This window comes from Lipotes vexillifer, unplaced genomic scaffold (assembly GCF_000442215.2).
Source record: "Lipotes vexillifer unplaced genomic scaffold, Lipotes_vexillifer_v1.1 scaffold539, whole genome shotgun sequence".
NCBI classification, from domain to species: Eukaryota; Metazoa; Chordata; class Mammalia; order Artiodactyla; family Lipotidae; genus Lipotes; species Lipotes vexillifer.
The window spans coordinates 1417894-1435553 of NW_006789542.1; the positions used below are offsets into that span (position 1 = coordinate 1417894).

General features: G+C 41.7%; 1 protein-coding gene across 4 annotated transcripts in view; it reads right to left on the reverse strand.

Annotated features, from left to right (window-relative positions):
- The window catches only part of LRRFIP2 (LRR binding FLII interacting protein 2), a 98702-nt gene that overhangs the window by 5984 nt on the left and 75058 nt on the right, over positions 1-17660 (reverse strand). For 2 of the 4 annotated variants that reach the window (XM_007462707.1, XM_007462706.1), the window contains 2 exons: positions 5401-5533; positions 3154-3203 (listed from right to left, as the gene is read on the reverse strand). In XM_007462707.1, coding sequence (XP_007462769.1) covers positions 3154-3203; positions 5401-5533 — 183 coding nt within the window. Of the gene's footprint in view, positions 1-3153; positions 3204-5400; positions 5534-5811; positions 5914-16892; positions 16986-17660 lie in introns of all 4 variants that reach the window. The other 2 variants (XM_007462704.1, XM_007462705.1) reach the window with 2 other exon arrangements.

Here is a 17660-nt window from a genome sequence, read left to right on the forward strand (position 1 = left end):
GCCTATCAATACCCTCTGAGATAAGTGAAAATATCTGCATCCTTGAAATGACTGCAGAAATAGAAACTCAATAAAAATGAGAAGATAAAGGTGAGAATATCTTTTAGAAAGCAGAACAAATGAGACGAAAAGGGACGGAAAAACAGGAGAGAAACGATATCTGTCCCGAGGTCTGATCCCCCTCACCACCCCCAAATCAAATCAAAGTCGTGTTTCTCCAAATGCCTACAACTCTCATCATCAGAGATCCAGGAAGGAGCACAGATCAGAGCAAGTCTGCCCTCTCCTACAGCGGGCCACCTCCAGACCAAGACCAAGCGTCCCCACGCCTCCTGCGTCCTTCATCATCAGGGGTCAAAGGTGAGTCTGCGTGCTCAGAGTTCCAGGTGGCTTCCCCAGCTGTCCTTGGCTCCATCCACAGGGGTCAAAGGGAAAGCTCAGCACTCGGACCAGGTCTGCCCCTCCCCTGATGGAGAAAGGGTGAGCTCGGCACTGGGACTAAATCTGTGCTTCCCAGACAACTCTGCCCTCTCAACCATGACATCACTATCTGCCTCGGGTCAACCGGGACTAATCTCATCATCCCCGTCATTCCTGTTCAGTGTCCATCTCGAAAAGGCTTGTCGTCCCTTTTCCTGCACTCCTTCCCAAAAGGCCTGGTACAAGCCCTACTCTGTCTTCCTCTCCTAACCTTTCCCAAAGCCTGACACTCCTGCACTGCACCCTCTGGACTATCCTCCACCCTCTCTGTGCATCCCCATTACGCCATCGGTGCTCCAATAGAGACCTGCCCTCCCCTGAGGGGCCTGCTTCCTCTGCAGCCTGGCTGGCCTTTCAGCCCTCCTCTCACTGAGCCTGAGAATGGATCAGGTGCCTTCTTGTATTCCTTGCTGTTACAAACTCTTCTCCCTCTAGCCTCCCTGAGTTCCCAATGCATCGCTTCAGATTATAAGTACTAACCCCACCTCATCATTGCCATCTCCCCACTCTTTCGTCACCATTTTAGCTCCTAACTCACATGCTCTCCAGGCTACTCCTGCCTTAATTGTTGGCAAATTCAAAATACATCTAAGTAGGATCTCTCCTACAACGGATCTCTAGTGTCTGGAGCAAGGATCTTGCCACGTATCCCACCTTGCCCTCAGCCTCTCGCTCACACCGTCATATACTAGATCTCACCACTAGACAACAGCAGTCCCTACTGAATTCAGTTCCATGTATCTTCTCTCTAACCACTACTCTTGATCTTTCTAGCTCATTCCCTCTGGACCCAACTCCAAAAATCCTTCAACCCCACTGGCACCTATAGTCCACTGTTTCCATCTTCTCTTTGCTGTGCCTTGATGTATTCCTGGATTTCCCTCAAACCTCCTTACCCAGTTTAATCCCCAGGTCCGTCATCATCACTCTCGCACAAGCCCTCACCTCCTCTGCCCTATTATGCTCACCTGGTAAAATCTCTCTACCCACTCCACGCCTATATCTATGCAGCTACTTGTGCCTGGAGAAGCACACACAATAAATGCATTCACGCAAAACTCCAAACCACATCACTGAAATCTCAGAACCCTAGGGAGAAAGGAGAGTATGGTACAAGCTGCCAGAGAGGGAAAAACGGGTCATAGACAAAAGATCAAAAATCAAAATGTCCTTGAAATTCTCAATAGCTGTGCAGGAGGCCAGAAGACAATGAAGCAATTTATTAAAAACAAAACAAAACAAAAAAACGTTCTGAAGAACCTAGGGGCAGGACAGGAATAAAGATGCAGATGTAGAGGATGGACTTGAGGACACGGGGAGGGGGAAGGGTAAGCTGGGACGAAGTGAGAGAGTGGCATGGACATATATCCACTACCAAATGTAAAATAGGTAGCTAGTGGGAAGCAGTTGCATAGCACAGGGAGATCAGCTCGGTGCTGGGTGACCACCTAGAGGGGTGGGATAGGGAGGGTGGGAGGGAGGGAGACGCAAGAGGGAAGAGATATGGGAACACAGTATATGTATAACTGATTCATTTTGTTATAAAGCAGAAACTAACACAGCATTGTAAAGCAATTATACTCCAATAAAGATGTTAAAAAAAAAGAATGAAAATGATTACAATGAGGAATTCTATAGCCCCATCAAACTTAATCAAGTAAGAGGACAAAATGAAGAAGACATTACAGTCCTGCAAAGTTAAGAAAAATGTACAGCCCCAAAACTCTTTCCTCAGGAAGCTACTGGGGGATGTACCAGAATAAGAGAATGGACACAGAAGGAGGGAGGCAGATGCTGCTCCAGCCTGGAGCACAGGCAAAGGAAACTCTAGGTGATGGTGAAAGGTGGTCACGTCTCTGTCCCGGGGGAGCGAGCCTCTAAGTTCACAAGGGGTGAGTCAGATGCACCAAGAACCAAAAGAGATGGAACTGAGGGAATACCTGATGCATCTGAAAACATGCATCAGAAAACACCAAGAGTGGACTGAAACGACTATTGGAGAGTCTGCAGCTAGATTAGTAACAAATACATAGGAAACCAAGCAAATGACAAGAAAAACCACAATACTAACTTCAGGCGAACTAAGGAGTTGTGAAGGAGATGAATCCTAGAATGCTCCATGGCTCCACTGTGAGCAGTGTTTACAGAGTCCTGATAACGTAAACAGACTGGAATCTCACTGCTCCTTTATTAGGAGATGTGGGGATGGAAAGTATACATGCGTGTGGTAGGGAGAGGGGATGAAGGAAAGATTAATCCTTACGTCCCACAGAGGGATGTCAACAGAGCAGCCTTAAAAAGAACAATCAAGAAGCAACATAGCATGTTATACAGAAGCATACAAGGGCGGTACACACCACAAGAATCAGCTAAAGGAAGCAAAAGGGGTGGTCGGGGCTGGAGGTGGGGAGAGGGCAGGGCAGGGCACTTCTGTCTTCAGAACAGGCTTTTAAAACTATTTGACTCCTTAAACTTCGTGTCCTGTAATTTTTTTTTTTAAGAACAGGAGACAACAAAGATGAATTATCTTTTTATCCTTCAACTCTTACTTGAGTAGTGATGTTTGAAACAAGCACATTTCTTTCTAGTGTACATTTTAGTTTGCTAACATTTTACCATATGATTTAGTCAGTTACAATTAACATCCCCTTCCAACGAGAAGAATACCTTTACCTGGGATAGCAGCTCTTCTTTTTCTCCAGCAAGTTTTCGTAGCCTTACATCTAAGACAAATGAAAAATTTGTAATGTTGTAGTACATAAACAAGTTAAAATAATTCTTCAAATTCACAAACAGCAAACATCTGAAAAACAGTTCATAGCTCTGAATATCAAGACATGAAGGCTTTAATGGTGAAAGGAAAAGTACTTAATTATTCAACACATATTTCCACACAACTGATATTTATCAGGGCACTAAATACAACATTTGCTCCCAAGAGCAGTGATTTTCCATCTGAAGACAAAATGAAGTACAAAGATCATTTCCTTGTTTCAAAAATTTGCAAGTTTTACCAGTAGACAGACAACTCGAAGCCAAGGGTACTCCCACAGGCTCTTAAACCCTTAGCAGGAGAAAACAAACTATGGGAGAGAAGGCAGGGGCTAAGAATGGGCCTGAGAGGGGTGCTGGAGCAAAGAAAACAGAGGAACACAATGATGGAAGAAGCAGAGGCCCACAAAGCTAGTTGCGGGGAGGGAAGGGGACCAACTCTAAGATGTGTGCCGTCAAGAGCCATCTGAGGGGCTTCCCTGGTGGCGCAGTGGTTGAGAATCTGCCTGCTAATGCGGGGGACGTGGGTTCGAGCCCTGGTCTGGGAGGATACCACATACCGCGGTATGCAACTAGGCCCGTGTGCCACAACTACTGAGCCAGCGCGTCTGGAGCCTGTGCTCCATTGCGGGAGAGGCCGCGATAGTGAGAGGCCCGCGAACCGCGATGAAGAGTGGCCCCCGCTTGCAACTAGAGAAAGCCCTCGCACAGAAACGAAGACCCAACACAGCAAAGGTAAATTAACTAATTAATAAACTTCTACCCCCAACATCTTAAACAAACAAACAAACAAAAAACCCAAAGGAGCCATCTGAGGCTTGGTAGCAGGACTGCTAGGGCTCGCTCCTGGCCTGAGGGGAGGGCTGCTTCTTCCCAACATACATTAATATAGGCCCCTTGGGGCTTCCCTGGTGGCGCAGTGGTTGAGAGTCCGCCTGCCTATGCAGGGGACACGGGTTCGTGCCCCGGTCCAGGAGGATCCCACATGCCGCGGAGCGGCTGGGCCCGTGAGCCATGGCCGCTGAGCCTGTGCGTCCGGAGCCTGTGCTCCGCAACGGGAGGGGCCACAGCAGTGAGGGGCCCGCGAACCGCAAAAAAAATAAATAAATAAAAAATAGGCCCCTTGGACTGAGGGGACACCTACAGATGAATTTTTTACAAAAGCACCTGACACCCAGCCAGCACTCCCCACAATCCACCAAGGTCATGGCCAAATGTTTCGGCACCTCCCATCAGGCAGAGAAAACCATCTGAGCTGCCCATGGCTGTACACTCAGTCTATTCCCCACGGCAGCTCTCACTCACCTCACCGGCATCCTCTGCTTTATCAAAGTTCTCGACAGTTACACTTCCAGAATTCTGTACGTTAGAGAATGTGCCCTTTAAAACGTTTTTTGGCTGCCCGCCCCCCTTTACATTATAGTATATCTATTCTTCTAGGAAACCTACATATATATGAAAATAAGACAAAGAAGAAAAAATGATCATTTTTTAATATAAAAGTGAGCTGATGACACAGTATCTACTTGTGCCATTCTTCTTCTCTAGAATAGGAATCTTAGTGGAGGCAATAGATGGGCATCTGAGTGGTTTCCTAAGACAGGTGTCATTAGGTTCTCAAGGAGTCAAATTTAAGAGGCTTAGCCCTTAAGAGGCTCAGAAGCCCTGCTCTGGAATAACACTCCTCTGATATCTTCTTGGTCGTCTGTTTGTTGCCTTAAGAAATGCAGTGGCAAAGAGCTACAGAATCCTGGCATGAGTAGCAGAACAGAAAACCAGATGCTCCAGGAAGAAGAAACTTACACGTACTCTGGAAGCTGCCGACCAGCCCACTGGTTCCCCTGGACAGATGTGCTGGATTATCTCTTTGCAGAAGGTTGTATTTAAGTGAAAAAGCAACATGTATACACCCACAGTGCTTCCAACCAGGGGCCTTACAGTTACACTTACTGCCTGTCAATGACCCCAATGCTGGTTTCCCAAGGTCAAGGATGTCTGAAGACAGTGTGCCCAGATTTCTTCCCGTTAGGGATCTAGATAAGGCTCAGACAGACCTGGTGTGTTTTTGTTTTCCAAGAGAGGATGTGAACAAGCTGGAAGTCCAAGAGGACAGCATTAATCCAAGTCAATACAGTGGCGGTGTCTTACCCAGTGGCCCTTCTCCTGCCGACTCCAAGACCTGAGCGGCTTCCTGAGACACAACAGTGATGGCTCCGACCACTGGCTCCTGGTGGACGTCGCCGTTGGGAGTGCCGTCGGGGATGATGACTAAGCCATGTTTCTGCGGAGAGGAAGAAACCCACCATCACAAAAAACGGCCCCCAGGGAAGGAGGACATGGCAGTGAGGCGACTGACCCTGCGACAACACATGCCTGCCACGGGAACACCTGGTCAGCACTAGCTACACGGAATCTAGCTCTGCAGAGACAGGACTCACACCTACCAAATCTGGGCTGAGGAGTGAACACTGTGCTTTGTATTCAGGCTGGAAAGAGGACAGGACGGAAGGAAGGAGGAACAAAGCAGTGAGGGCCTGGCACGCGGGGGAGCTCACGTACCTCTCCCGTCTCCACTGCTGCCTTCAGCTCCGCCAGCTCCTCTCTGAGCGAGTCCCGCTCACTCCTAAGGCAGCCAATGTATTCTTTCTGTTTCTCTAGGGCCTGGTTTAGACAGGGTAGCAAGAGAAAGAACGGCACAGAAAAAGAGCAAGTGAAAGGTAGCAGAGAAGTACCTAATTCAAATTCAAAAAAGATAAAGGCATAGGAGACAAGGAAGCATTAAAAGCTTTGGAAACAAGCCGTTAGATATGGGAGGAAATACACAGTTATACGGGCATCTATCTCCAGAAGAAAGTTTTAATAGTAAGTGGTTAATCGTGCATAAATTTGGCAAAACATGCTTATCACATCAGGCAAGAAAACAAATCTTTCTTTTTCAGTCATTTAGTAATACTAAAATAAAGTCTTCCTTACAAACCTCCTAAGTACGTTTGTTTGGTAGACCAAAAAACCCACGTTTCATGTTAAACTAAAGTATATTCAAGAATATACTTGATTTTTTAAAAAATAAAAATTAGTTCTGGAGGAAAACAACCAGTATGTATACAAGGTATTTTAATTAACTACTGGCCGTAGTAATTGTTCTCCAAGTAGTATGGTAAAATATTCCTCAGATACTACTTAATTAAAAATAGCTAATCTCAGGCTTCCCTGGTGGCGCAGTGGTTGAGAGTCTGCCTGCTGATGCAGGAGACACGGACGGGTTCGTGCCCCGGTCCGGGAAGATCCCACATGCCGCGGAGCGGCTGGGCCCGTGAGCCATGGCCGCTGAGCCTGCGCGTCTGGAGCCTGTGCTCTGCAACGGGAGAGGCCACAACAGTGAGAGGCCCACGTACTGCAAAAAAAAAAAAAAAAAGCTAATCTCCCCCCCCAAAATTCTCAAGGATCTGTTTTTGTTAATTGAATTAACAAAATAATAACTAAGGGTTATTTGGTTTTCTGATATACCTTCAAAATGTGAAAAACCAAAATAAAATACTGACAAAATAAATACAGCCCACCTATGGCAGGTAGCAGAATATGGGTTTGGAAACAGGACGTTGAGTCCTGGCACCTATTTACTGACCTATGCCTCAGTTTCCTCACTGGAAAAGGGGATAATAACAGCAGTATCCTATGGGCACAGGCTGAAAGGAGTATTCAGTGTCAAGCACCCTGCCTGCAGTGTGTAAGATGCAAGCAAGGCTCAGGAAAAGCCAGACTGGGTTCCATTTTTCCCACCATTGCCTAAATCTCACACTGTCAGAGCTCAGGACAGTGGTGCAGAAGCAGGAACACACGTTTGGTCAACAATGACATATTGTTACTCTGTGTAATAAAATACCCCATACTTTAGAACCCACCCAGGATAAGCAGTCTGTGCAGGTATCTGACAGCTGGGCTATTTGAAAAAGCCTTTCTCTCCACATTTGTTCCTATATTTAATGTTTTCTACCAGCATTCCCATTAATATAAGAAGTTAAACTACAACGGGTAACTTTCCTCTTGGTTTACAGAGTTTAGAAGTGGGCTAACTGCTTAGTTACTGACTGCTGAATAGCTGGACAGCTTTTTAAATCATTATAATCCTATTTTCCAACCAGTAAGTAAATAATGGATGATAGCAACTGCCATTTGTGTAGCTCCAGGTGTTAAATATACATATAATTTCTCTCATATATTTTTAACTTAATTTCTCCCTTATATACCCTGTACTTTCCTTATGCCCATTTCACAGATCAGAAAACTGAGGTTCAGAGAGGCTACGTTTTTACCCAAAGTCACAGTAACTGGTAAAGCCAGAAAATGAATCCAGTTCTTTCTGGTTCCAAAGCCCTTGCGTACTCTTTATCTATCATTGCCCCATGGAGGCCACAATTATGTTCCCTTATTGCCATCCCAGATAGTACTGGAAAAGTAGTTCACAGGGCAGGTCCTATTCCTTACCTGCCCAAACTGAAACATGAACATCTAACTTCCTTTCAACAATTTACATTCATACTATGTGTCTAGAGTCTGAGTGTAAGTTAACAATCTGCGTTTCTAGCACCATAAGGCATTTACTCTACCACTCCAAGCTAGTATTAACACTCCATTACATTACTAGCAAGTGTAACATTAGGACAAAAAAGCCCAAGCAATACTCTCCCATCTACTGACAGCCACTCTCATCTCTGCTGCGTTGGCTACTTTGGGTTATGGTATCTGTGTGCATAGTCGTGCCATGCGTCACCACACGTAACTGGGTCAACAACCACTGTCACAACATGCTCCGTAGAAACACCACTGGAGATAAAAGACCCGTTAGGAACAGACCAATTTGAAACCCAGAATTCTAGCAAATGCTAGTACATGCCATTTGTTCCTCTTCCCAATCTAATAGCAGATTTTATCTTTACTTTTGGACTTTTAAATTTCATCTTCCCATAATTATGGATGGGGAAATAAAATACATCCTGCAAATCCTTCCATTTCACCACAAAGTTTGAAGACTACTGAAGTACCTTATAATTGGACCAAATGTATTCACACTGGATCTGAAATCCTCTTTATTACCTGACCATATAATCACTACCCTTGTGTTTGTATTCCATAATTGTTCCTACAGATTTTTTTTTTTAGGGTAAAAAGTACATGCTTGTGGAGATCTAAGTAATTCTTTACCCCTGACCTAACCTCAAATTCTAGTGTCAAGAAGCCTAAAGGCTGAACTTTTGGACAACAGGTTATAATTACATACAGGCACAAATATCTTTAGTCAGAATGGGAGTGAGCCTTGTTCTGGGCTATAGGGATATACAAGCCCTTCATATGTACTGATTATACGCATGACCACTGGGTGCTCAGAACTACACTGGTGCTAGAGGTACGACCACTAGGATCAATGAAAGAACTAAAGAAAACTGAACTTTAATATGAGAATAATGGCCATGTTCCTTCATGGAGTTACTAAATTTAAATCTTGATAATGAAGCTACTAGAGACGAGTGATATATTAGGTAGTCACAGATCATATTTAAAAATGTGTCTTTTAAAAGTCAAGGGAGGACCACCTCACACACATTAGGATGGCTACTATCAAAAAAAAAAAAAAAAGAAAGAAAAAAAGAGGAAACAAGTGTTGTCAAGGATGTAGAGAAACTTGAACCCTTGTACAGTGCTGGTGGAAAGATAAAATGGTGCAGCTGCTATGGAACACGGTATGGCTGTTCTTCAAAAAATTAAACATAGAATTACCATATAATGTAGCAATTCCCCTCCTGGGTACATACCCAAAAGAAATCACCAAGAGAGGTTTGCAAACTCATGTTCATGGCAGCATTACTCACAATAGCCAAAAGGTGGAAGCAACCAAGTGTCCAGATGAACGGATAAACAAAATGTGGTACAAGCATACATTGGAATATTATTCATTCTTAAAAAGGAAGGACTTCTGACACACGCTACAACATGTCTGAACCCTGAGAATATATGCTAAGTGAAATAAGCTAGTCACAAAAAGACAAATACTGTATGATTCCACTTTATGAGGTACCAAGAGTAGTCAAATTCATAGAAACGAAAGTGGAAGGGTGGCTGCCAGGGGCTGGAGGAGGGGAAATTGGGGAGTTGCTATTTAATGGGCAGTTTCAGTTCTGCAAGATGCAAAGGTTTCTATGGATGGATGATGGTGAGGTAGCACAACGATGTCAATGGACTTAATACCACCAAACTCCACATTGAAATTTAAATGGTCAATTTTCTGTTATTATTTTGGACTTTACCACAATTTAAAAAATTTCTTTTAAGTCAAAGGAGGGACAAACTACTGATGCATGAAACAACTTGGATCAATCTTAAGGGGAATTATTCTGAGTGAAAAAAATGTAACTCCAAAGACTGCATACTGTACGATCCCATCTATACAACATTCTTAAGATGACAAAATTATAGCAATGGAGAAGAGATTAGCAGTTGCCAGAACCTGGGATGGTGAAGGGGAGGCAGTAGATATGGCTGTAAAAGGGCAACAGGAGGGACCACTTATGGTGATGAAAAGGTTCTGCATCTTGATTATATCAAGGTCAATGCACTTGTTGTACTACAGTTTTACAAGATGTTACATTTTGGGAAAACTGGATAAAGAGCATACAAGATCTCTGTATTATTTCTTACAATTGCATGTGAATCTACAATGGCCTCAAACATTTTTAAAAAGTTTAATTAAAAAAAAAGCCTAGGGCTTCCCTGGTGGCGCAGTGGTTGAGAGTCTGCCTGCCGATGCAGGGGACACGGGTTCGTGCTCTGGTCCGGGAAGATCCCACATGCTGCGGAGCGGCTAGGCCCATGAGCTATCGCCGCTGAGCCTGCGTGTCTGGAGAGACACAGGAGAGGCTCCGCAATGGGAGAGGCCACAACAGCGAGAGGCCCGCATACCGCAAAAAAAAAAAAAAAAAAAGCCAAGTAGACAGCCTCATCCACCAAGGGCAGACAGCAGAAGAGAGAAGAACTACAATCCTGCAGCCTGTGGAACAAAAAACACATTCACAGAAAGATAGACAAGATGAAAAGGCAGAGCGCTATGTACCAGATGAAGGAGCAAGATGAACCCCCAGAAAAACAACTAAATGAAGTGGAGATAGGCAACCTTCCAGAAAAAGAATTCAGAATAATGATAGTGAAGGTGATCCAGGACCTTGGAAAAACAATGGAGGCAAAGATCGAGAAGATGCAAAAAATGTTTAACAAAGACCTAGAAGAATTAAAGAACAAACAAACAGAGATGAGCAATACAATAACTGAAATGAAAACTACACTAGAAGGAATGAATAGCAGAATAACTGAGGGAGAAGAATGGATAAGTGACCTGGAAGACACAATGGTGGAATTCACTGCTGTGGAACAGAATAAAGAAAAAAGAATGAAAAGAAATGAAGACAACCTAAGAGACCTCTGGGACAACATTAAATGCAAAAACATTCGCATTATAGGGGTTCCAGAAGGAGAAGAGAGAGAGAAAGGACAAGAGAAAATATTTGAGGGGATTATAGTTGAAAACTTCCCTAACATGGGGAAGGAAATAGCCACCCGAGTCCAGGAAACGCAGAGAGTCCCATACAGGAAAAACCCAAGGAGAAACACGCCGAGACACATAGTAATCAAACTGGCAAGAATTAAAGACAAAGAAAAATTATTAAAAGCAGCAAGGGAAAAACGACAAATAACATACAAGGGAACTCCCATAAGGTTAACAGCTGATTTCTCAGCAGAAACTCTACAAGCCACAAGGGAGTGGCATGATATACTTAAAGTAATGATAGGGAAGAAACTACAACCAAGATTACTCTACCAGGCAAGGATCTCATTCAGATTCGATGGAGAAATCAAAAGCTTTACAGGCAAGCAAAAGCTAAGAGAATTCAGCACCACCAAACCAGCTCTACAACAAATGCTAAAGGAACTTCTCTAAGTGGGACACACAAGAGAAGAAAAGGACCTACAGAAACAAACCCAAAACAATTAAGAAAATGGTCATAGGAACATACATATTGATAACAACCTTAAATGTGAATGGATTAAATGCTCCAACCAAAAGACAAAGGCTTGTTGAATGGATACAAAAACAAGACCTATATATATGCTGTCTACAAGAGACCCACTGCAGACCTAGGGACACATACAGACTGAAAGTGAGGGGATGGAAAAAGATATTCCATGCAAATGGAAATCAAAAGAAAGCTGGAGTAGCAATACTCATATCAGATAAAACAGACTTTAAAATAAAGAATGTTACAAGAAACAAGGAAGGACACTACCTAAGGATCAAGGAATCAATCTAAGAAGAAGATATAACAATTCTAAATATATATGCACCCAACATAGGAGCACCTCAATACATAAGGCAACTGCTAACAGCGATAAAAGAGGAAATTGACAGTAACACAATAATAGTGGGGGACTTTAACACCTCACTTACACCAATAGACAGATCACCCAAAATGAAAATAAATAAGGAAACACAAGCTTTAAATGACACAATAGACCAGACAGATTTAATTAATATTTATAAGAATTCCATCCAAAAACAGATTACACATTCTTCTCAAGTGCGCATGGAACATTGTCCAGGATAGATCACATCTTGGGTCACAAATCAAGCCTCAGTAAATTTAAGAAAATTGAAATCATATCAAGCATCTTTTCTGACCACAACGCTATGAGATTAGAAATGAATTACAGGGAAAAAAAAGTCAAAAACACAAACACATGGAGCCTAACAATATGTTACTAAATAACCAAGAGATCACTGAAGAAATCAAGAGAAAATAAAAAAATACCTAGAGACAAATGACAATGAAAACATGACGATCCAAAACCTATGGGATGCAGCAGAAGCAGTTCTAAGAGGGAAGCTTATAGCTATACAAGCCTACCTCAAGAAACAAGAAAAATCTCAAATAAACGACCTAAACTTACACCTAAAGCAATTAGAGAAAGAAAAACAAACAAAACCCAAAGTTAGCAGAAGGAAAGAAATCATAAAGATCAGAGCAGAAGTCAATGAAATAGAAACAAAGAAAACAATAGCAAAGATCAATAAAACTAAAAGCTGGTTCTTTGAGAAGATAAGCAAAATTGATAAACCATTAGCCAGACTCATCAAGAAAAAGAGGGAGAGGACTCAAATCTATAAATTAAAATGAAAAAGGAGAAGTTACGACACCGCAGAAATACAAAGCATCCTAAGAGACTACAACAAGCAACTCTATGCCAATAAAATGGACAACCTGGAAGAAATGGACAAATTCTTAGAAAGATACAACCTTCCAAGACTGAACCAGGAAGAAATAGAAAATATGAACAGACCAATCACAAGTAATGAAATTGAAACTGTGATTAAAAATCTTCCAACAAACAAAAGTCCAGGACCAGATGGCTTCACAGGTGAATTCTATCAAACATTTAGAGAAGAGCTAACACCCATCCTTCTCAAACTCTTCCAAAAAATCGCTGAGGAAGGAACACTCCCTAACTCATTCTATGAGGCCACCATCACCGTGATACCAAAACCAGACAAAGATACTACTAAAGAAGAAAATTACACTGATGAATACAGATGCAAAAATCCTCAACAGAATACTAGCAAACAGAATCCAAGAACACGTTAAAAGGATCATACACCATGATCAAGTGGGATTTATCCCAGGGATGCAAGGATTCTTCAATATACACAAACCAATCAATGTGATACACCATATTAACAAATTGAAGAATAAAAACCATATGACCATCTCAATAGATGCAGAAAAAGTTTTTCACAAAATTCAACACCCATTTATGATAAAAACTCTCCAGAAAGTGGGCATAGAGGGAACCTACCTCAACATAATAAAGGCCATATATGACAAACCCACAGCAAACATTATTCTCAATGGTTAAAGACTGAAAGCATTTCCTCTAAGATCAGGAACAAGACAAGGATGTCCACCCTCGCCATCATTATTCAACATAGTTTTGGAAGTCCTAGCCATGGCAATCAGAGAAGATAAAGAAATAAAAGGAATACAAATTGGAAAAAAAGAAGTAAAACTGTCACTGTTTGCAGATGACATGATACTATACATAGAGAATCCTAAAGATGCCACCAGAAAACTACTAGAGCTAATCAATGAATTTGGTAAAGTTGTAGGATACAAAATTAATGCACAGAAATCTCTTGCATTCCTATACACTAATGATGAAAAATCTGAAAGAGAAATTAAGGAAACACTCCCATTTACCACTGCAACAAAAAGAATAAAATACCTAGGAATAAACCTACCTAGGGAGACAAAAGACCTGTATGCAGAAAACTATAAGACACTGATGAAAGAAATTAAAGATGATACCAACAGATGGAGAGATATACCATGTTCTTGGATTGGAAGAATCAATATTGTGAAAATGACTATACTACCCAAAGCAATCTACAGATTCAATGCAATCCCTATCAAATTACCAATGGCATTTTTTACAGAACTAGAACAAAAAATCTTAAAATTTGTATGGAGACACAAAAGACCCCGAATAGCCAAAGCAGTCTTGAGGGAAAAAAACGGAGCTGGAGGAATCAGACTCCCTGACTTCAGACTATACTATGAAGCTACAGTAATCAGGACAATAAGGTACTGGCACAAAAACAGAAACGTAGATCAATGGAACAGGAGAGAAAGCCCAGAGATAAACCCACGCACCTATGGTCAACTAATCTATGACAAAGGAGTCAAGTATACACAGTGGAGGAAAGACAGCTTCTTCAATAAGTGGTGCTGGGAAAACTGGACAGCTACATGTAAAAGAATGAAATCAGGACACTCCCTAACACCATACACAAAAATAAACTCAAAATGGATTTAGAGACCTAAATGTAAGAGCAGACACTAAAAAACTCTTAGAGGAAAACAGTGGAAGAACACTCTTTGACATAACTCACAGCAAGATCGTTTTTGATCCACCTCCTAGAGTAATGGAAATAAAAACAAAAATAAACAAATGGGACCTAATGAAACTTCAAAGCTTTTGCACAGCAAAGGAAACCATAAACAAGACAAAAAGACAACCCTCAGAATGGGAGAAAATATTTGCAAATGAATCAATGGACAAAGGATTAATCTCCAAAATATATAAACAGCTCATGCAGCTCAATATTAAAAAAACAAACAACCCAATCCAAAAGTGGGCAGGAGACCTAAATAGACATTTCTCCAAAGAAGACATACAGATGGCCAAGAGGCACATGAAAAGCAGCTCAACATCACTAATTATTAGAGAAATGCAAATCAAAACTACAATGAGGTGCCACCTCACACCAGTCAGAATGGGCATCATCAGAAAATCTACAAACAATAAATGCTGGAGAGGGTGTGGAGAAAAGGAAAGCCTCTGACACTGTTGGGGGGAATGTAAACTGATACAGCCACTATGGAGAACAGTATGGAGGTTCCTTAAAAAACTAAAAATAGAATTACCATATGATCCAGCAATCCCTCTACTGGGCATATACCCAGAGAAAACCATAATTCAGAAGGACACATGCACTCCAATGTTCACTGCAGCACTATTTACAATAGCCAGGTCATGGAAGCAATGTAAATGCCCATCGACAGACGAATGAATAAAGAAGATGTGGTACATATATACAATGGAATATTACTCAGCCATAAAAAGGAACAAAATTGGATCATTTGTAGAGACGTGGATGGATCTAGAGACTGTCATACAGAGTGAAGTTAAGTCAGAAAGAGAAAAACAAATATAGTATATTAACACATATATGTGGAGCCTAGAAAAATGGTACAGATGAACCAGTCTGCAGGGCAGAAATTGAGACACATATGTAGAGAAGAAACGTATGGACACCAATCGGGGAAAGCAGGGGGCTGGTGGTGGTGTGATGAATTGGGTGATTGGGATTGACATGTAACACTGATGTGTATAAAATTCATGAGTAATAAGAACCTGCTGTATAAAAAAAAAAAATTAAAAAAAATGTGACAAGACACTAAGTAATAAGCAAATGCTGTTGGAAAAATGGCACCACCACCACCAACAAAAGCCAAAAGAACACGTTATTATATACTACGTAGAAAGAAGATACCCACTCATTCATTCAGTAATACTACGAAAATTTAAAAGTCAAATAATTTATACTGTAACCATCAGTACATCTTTTGGGTAGAAAAAAATTTTTGTTTTATTTTGAATAGCTATTGGACTGAGAGATTCGGGGGTTTTCTATGGCTGGTCCAAAATAATCAGTTTAATATGCTAAGATAATTATACAAAATAGAAATCATGGACCTGCAGATCTGTGCTGAAGAAAATTATGTAAAACCCTAAAAGAAGCCCATTCTAAATAGTGACCAGATTTCAACTTAACTTTACAAACTACCTGCTTTTGCTATACACTTTTTCACATCTCATTTTAAATTTCCCAAGTAAAAAATTTAAATAGAATCAGTAGTTCACAGTCACAATTCAAAACTCTTAACAGAGTTGTTAATTAATACCTCAGAAGGTTTTTCCAGCTTTAGACGGAATTACAGGAACTTGGTATTTTAGCATCAGAAACTCTAAAAGGTAGCTTTCTTTCTTTAAAACTGCTTGGTCTACCACACTTTAACAAGTAATTTTGTTTCCCAAGTGTCTATTGAGAGGATAGGGTCCTTGGAGGTGTGAAATGACCTGGATACCAGAATGCCCCTAACTATGGAGGGTGTGATCCGGAGGGCTTCACATCCACGCCTGTCCACCACAGGTGCCCTTGGGGATTTTGGCCAGCTTTTCCCTACCCCACCTAACCTCTGGTAGAACAGAGGCTTCCTAACTATGTCTTCAGGCCAAGGGTTTCCTTCTCTCTTTTCCCTCCACACTGCCCTTCCCTGACAAGTTAAGCCTCTGTGGAACAGAGAGCTCATATGCCATGAGGTGTAGGTGGCTGCCAGTCAAAAGGCCACATGGGATGAACTGGCAGGGAGTTTTTCAGCTCCAGTGTCCTTGGAATCTACCTGAAGGGCTTAGCAAAAAGGCACTGAAGACTTTTTCCTTATCTGGGCCCCTGCTTTAGGGAGTTGCAAGGATATGATTAGAGGTGACATCATAGTCTGGCAGCTCCAGCAAATCTTACATTCCTATCCACTGCCGTAATTAAAATGATTTTAATCTCTTCCTATTTTATTCACCAAAGATTTATGGGATGCTAATAACTTTCCCCATACCCCCTATCCTCTTGCTTCTTATCCAAATTCTTACAATGTAAGGATATCAAATTACCCACAGAGTTTGAATTAAATGCCTGTGGCTGTTTCTGCATAAAAATCCTGGGGAAATAAAGAACAACTTCCTTAGAAAGTTCCTAGTTGTAGGTTTTACAAGCCCAGAGTCAGCTGGAGAGAAGAGTTCTTTCCAGGCATAGGATTAGGTTTTCCCATGGAAGTTTCTGTCTTCTGCTTATTCATATTTTACTCTGTATAAAAGCTCTAAAAATAGTCCAAGGACAGAATTTTAGGAATCTCTACGTTAAATTTACATTGGTCTATTCCTCATCAATGAGCTTTGGGCCAAAGCCCAATGTGATCTCATACCCTAATGTTTTTATCTTTCCAAAGCAGTGTCTCCTGGAGTTCAAACACCTCTTTTGTCATGGTGTCTATTCTCTGCTGCATACGCTGATTCTCCTGCAGAGGAAGAGGGGAAGAGAAGTAATAAAAGAGCAGAAAGAAAAAGAGGACGGGGTTAGAGGGAGGAAAACAGAACAAAAATAAAGCTGATAAAGAAACTTAACAAAAGCAGAAAGTCTGTGATCAACAGGAAAGATGGCATCCAGTGTCTTAGAAGGAAAGATGACATCCAGCGTCTTGGCGCTGTGTCGGTATGACAGCAAGCGAGGGGACTGGGGGCAGCTGCTCCAACCACATCTATGAGGCAGCAAGCCAGATGGGGCTTCTGTGTACACCCAGCTCCACACATGTACTCTTCCTCTCATAAGTGCCTTTCCCCCAAACATGGGACAACTTACACTTTTAGAGAGGGAAATTCAGATTTTCTTATGAACAAATGATCCTTATCACAGACAACGAGCAGTAGTAGTTTTGAACCCTATTTTTTTAAGAAGAACTAAAAAACTACAAGAGGGCCATAGCTCAATCATTTTGAATTCCTGTTAGCAGAATCTATGATAGCAAGAACATCATAAATTACACATTTCACATCAGTTTTTAGAAAAACTAGATTACTAGCATTTAGCAATTCGTAACTCTTCTGACTAGGCACTGATGCTCAATTTATACTCTCTTATATTTAGCAGGTTCTTTTATGCATTATCGGTAAATTATCATCTTCCACTTTCCCTA